Source organism: Octopus bimaculoides, chromosome 12, assembly GCF_046866305.1.
Source record: "Octopus bimaculoides isolate indiv1 chromosome 12, ASM4686630v1, whole genome shotgun sequence".
NCBI classification, from domain to species: Eukaryota; Metazoa; Mollusca; class Cephalopoda; order Octopoda; family Octopodidae; genus Octopus; species Octopus bimaculoides.
Window position 1 is genome coordinate 29,383,375 of NC_142939.1, and position 5,000 is coordinate 29,388,374.

Sequence of the window (5,000 nt, forward strand, 5' to 3'; positions counted from 1 at the left end):
ATATATATATATATATATATATATATATATGCACATATATACATATATCGATATAAATATATATATATATATTTACACACATATATATGCATATATCTATGTGCATATACATATATATATACACAGGCTAATATAAGTATATGCATGTATGCATATATATGTGTTTGTGTGTATATATATATATATATATATATATATATATATATATATATACACATAAACGTACATGTATATAAATATGTGTAAATATGTATATATATATACACACACACACATATATATAGACGTATGTATATACTCACACCCGTATAATACATATATATTCATATATTTATGGATATATATATATATATATATATATATATATATATATATATATATATGTACATATATATATATATATATATATATATATATATATATATATATATATATATATATATATATATATATATATATATATATATATATATATACATATATATATATATATGCATATATCTACGCTTACATAAATGTTATGTGTGTGTTACATTTTCGTTCATTTGCTGTCAGTCTTAGCGTTAACATTCTGGTCGTATCGAAGCGACTACTTCTTAACGGATCAAATGATCTTTGACTGGATTCAATTCAGCCCAATCAAAGTTTCTAATGACTTAAGACTTGATTTACGGCTCAAGCGGACTTCCATCATTGTATCAAACCATCTGCCAGGTCCTCCTGCTTGTGGAATTCCCCCTGCAAGTTAAGCAGTCTGGCTGAAATTTGATCTTCAGACCAAATCTGATAATATTAATCAAAAAGGCCACCATATTTGCTCACGCACTCCTGTCCGTTGCTACAGATGTTCTGTTGAATATATAAGTAAGTAAAATAGTAGAAGGAAACAAGGCAACTGTGGCGTGAACTGTGAGTTAGATATTTGTCCGTTGGTCGTTTGTGTTGGTTCTATTCCTACAAAATAGAAGCGAAATAGAATATATATATAAACATTTTAAAAATGGTTTTGCAAGATCATTAACTGAAACAATTTCTTTTTAAAGACGAAAACTGAAGAATATTTTCAAATTTATTACATGAAATACTGCTTTTTTTTCGTAATAATAACAATACTGACAAACATGAAATCATGTTAATAATAATGATCATCTTGAGTACAAAGAAGATGATAATAATCGTAATAATAGTTTTTTCTAAAGTAGGCACAAAGCTAGAAATTTTGGGGTCGTGGCTAATCGACTGATACATATTCTAGCGATTCCGAGAGGAAGAAACGCCTAATTGACCCCGGCAAGATTTGAACTCAGAGCGTAAACACAGATGAAATGCCACTAAGCATTTTGTCGACTCATCACTTTTATCACAATAGTAATAATAATAATAATAATAATAATAATAATAATAATAATAATAATAATAATAATAATAACAACAACAATAATAATAATCATGATGACGTAATAATAATAACAATAATAGTAATAATAATGATGATGATGATAACAGCAACAACAATAACAACAACAACAGCAATAACAATAATAACAATAATCTGTTCTAATTCAAGTTCAATGCTACCACATTCTTTTACTGATTTCGGATAAATTAAAGGCAAATGACAAAGGTAAAGTTTGAACTCAGAAGCTAAACAGAATTTGTAAAATACTGGGAGAAATTTTTTCTCACCCTGTACCGACGTTTGGCAATCTACTGGCTACGCACTCGATTATGTTACTCCACAGATGATTTCTTACAATAGCATACGACTAAACATTTCAGGGGTGAGGTATTTTGATTCTTGCACTTGACTGATACATATTTTGCAAATAAAAATCTTTGTCCCAAGAAGCTATTGGTAGTTCAGTATTGCAAATATCATAGAATAAAGTTACCAAACCTACGTAAGGTCGAATGCCTTGAGATAGTGACCTCTAAAACTGTGTAAGCCGAGGCAAACATCCGCAGTATTTAAACATTGATTATATAAAAGCAAAAACAAATTATTGATATGCACGTAGTTATAACATTTCAGTGAGATTTATCAATTTCATCATCCAGTTGTTCTTGATAAAAAATTTTCTAATGCACCGTGAAGCTGCTTTGATGGTAATAGTGACATGATGCTGTGGATGAAGGTGATTATAGTTGCTTTACATAGGCATGACGGAAATTATGATGAGAGTGATGATGATGGTGGTGGGTGTGGTAGTGACACTGGCGGTGGTGATACTGTAGGTCGTGATACTGATGGTATTGGAAATAATAATGACGTAGTTATTCCTAACTTTTCCAAAGAGTCTATGCTGATTTATTAAATGGGAATTAAATGTATCTGAGACGTGCTTGTACATACATATTTCCATGAGAATTTATATATATATATATATATATATATATATATACATATATATATTCAGTTGTCACTGAAATGTGACTGAGGGTGCTAGACAGCACTTATATTAGAGATACAAGAAAGCACATTTTCATAAACTACCAGGGGAGGCAAGAGTGAAAAAACTACAGAAGGATTGTGTTACATGGTTAAAGTATATATTCAAATCGTTATGTTAGAAAAATGTTATAAAATTTTGAGTATAGAAACATTGTATTTGGAGAAATAACCGTATTATACACCGGAGCGAAGACATGTTACGATACAAGTAGAGAAATTGAAAAGAAAATACGAAACCGGTTATTTCTCCAAATACAATGTTTCTATACTCAAAATTTTATAACATTTTTCTGACATAACGATTTGTATATATACTTTAACCATGTAACACAATCCTTCTGTAGTTTTTTCACTCTTATTTATCTTTTACATATATATATATATGTCAAGTTTTAGTTCACTGATGATCTAAGCGAATACGTATGCTGCGTAAGCGCTATAACTGGTCATCTGTTAGGCTTCAAGTTCACAACTGAGGCTGGAGCTAGCGATCCGCAGCAGGCTTCCGAGTTAGCAGGTGTACATTAAAAAATAAAGGAAAAGAAAACCATGGCAGGACGAATATCTCAGGTAATTTAGAGTATTTAATAAGAGTAAGGTGTATCAAAAAAGGATTATTATTTTTATTAACTACCTCTACTTCTCACTTTTTGATTCAACTTACTCTTATTAAATACTCTAAGTGACCTGAGATACTTATCCTGCCTTGGTCTTGTTGTCCATTTACCTTTCATATATATATATATATATATATATATATATATATATATATATATATACGTCAACTCCAAACTAAGGACAACTCTCATTTTAGACTAGCCCAATATGTTTAGTGTTGAAGTTGTTGTAAGAAATTGCCTTACTCTTCAATCTTGGTTCGCTATTTGATACCAATACCCTCTAGACATACAAGCAAATATAAATTCAAGAGCCCAGAGTGAAAGGCAAAATCGCATGCTGTATGGCTTGATTTTAGGTCTCAGAGAGCCCCAAACAATACGTTGTGGTGTTCTATCTAACACTTTAACAATACTGCCAATACAATACCATATATGTGTGGTGTGTGAAAGAAAATTTGCAGAAGAGCGCAGGAAACAAAAAATGTTATGAGCATGCTTCATTGCATGATGGATGGCCAAGATACATTATACAACTCATATGCAAGCAGCGAACGAGAAACCACAAAATAAGGAAAAATGATAAAAACAAAACAAAATAAAAATATCTAAAGACAATATACATACATACATACATACATACATATATACATACATACATACATACATACATACATATATATATATATATATATATATATAGGTAATAACCTTTAGTATAGGAAAGGCAACTGAAGTGAGAGGGCATTAGTCCACCCAAGCAATGTCAATTGCAGAAAGCATCATGCAGCCATCATCCCTTTCAGCAACGCAACAGAAAACCAACACGACAATAGCAGCAGTTCACTATAAGCAGCATCATTAACAACAACAACAATACAGAAAAACTTTCTAAAGGCAGAAATAGGATTTTACAATATGTCTATTTGGACTGTAGTTTAGCAGTTATCAAATATTTTACGCAAGTCTCTCAATAAGGTTGTGTTTTAATTAACCATTTTCATAAATATCAGTAACACATTAGGTGTGATAAATATTTCAAGTTTTGAGTCACTTTCTTATTTTGTAATTATTTCAAAGAAAAAATCTCATTGAACAGAAAGGAAACCAAATTGTTCAAGAATAGATAAATGTGGGAATATATATATATATATATATATATATATATATATATATATATATATATATATATATATACATATACATATATGTGTGTGTGTGTATACATACATATATATATATATTTATATACATACATATACATATATATATATACAATAGGTGAGTATGACCTAACATAGAAAACAAGCAGTGGGCAGTATACGTTAAAGTAAAAGTTTACTGAGATCGGTAGTTACGCTCATCTCATATTGAGGTTACGAAGAATTTCGACAAGCTGAGTGTCTCCATACAGCTCACAGTTAGCAACCAACGTTGATAATGCAAAGATCCAAAATTTATGAAGAGTGGAATAAGTACAATATGGGCTACAGACATCTCTTCAGTACCTGTTAGCGTGGTGATTCGTTGTTTGCTTTTATCTCGAGCGATATTAAATTTGTGGTGCTAATTTTGGCCTGAGGATTAGCTACGCGGAGGAGAGTTCGTTGTATAATGCTTACAGAATGAACTTCATCTAGATAAATCATATGTAGCCTATATTCTACCTATTCCACTCCATGAGAGCTGACATAAGCCTAAGAAACAACACAATGCTCATATACCAATAGACACACGAACACACACACACACACACACACACACACACACACACACACACACACACACACACACGCACACACACACACACACAGAGGAATCCAGGAGACTGAATGTCTTACAATGAACGTGGTTTAATTCTCGTCTAATGAATCTTCAATCTCGCATAGTATCCAAAAATTAGACATATATAATGTTTTAAGACAGCATGT

General features: G+C 30.8%; 1 protein-coding gene across 8 annotated transcripts in view; it reads right to left on the bottom strand.

Annotated features, from left to right (window-relative positions):
• Nucleotides 1–477: 477 nt before the first annotated feature.
• The window catches only part of LOC106869914 (neurotrimin), a 1,519,776-nt gene continuing 1,515,253 nt past the window's right edge, over nucleotides 478–5,000 (bottom strand). For all 8 annotated transcript variants that reach the window (XM_089360901.1, XM_089360902.1, XM_089360900.1 and 5 more), the window contains one exon: nucleotides 478–954. In XM_089360901.1, the coding sequence (XP_089217027.1) occupies nucleotides 839–954 (116 nt within the window). In that variant the 3' untranslated portion in view covers nucleotides 478–838. The remainder of the gene's footprint in view (nucleotides 955–5,000) is intronic.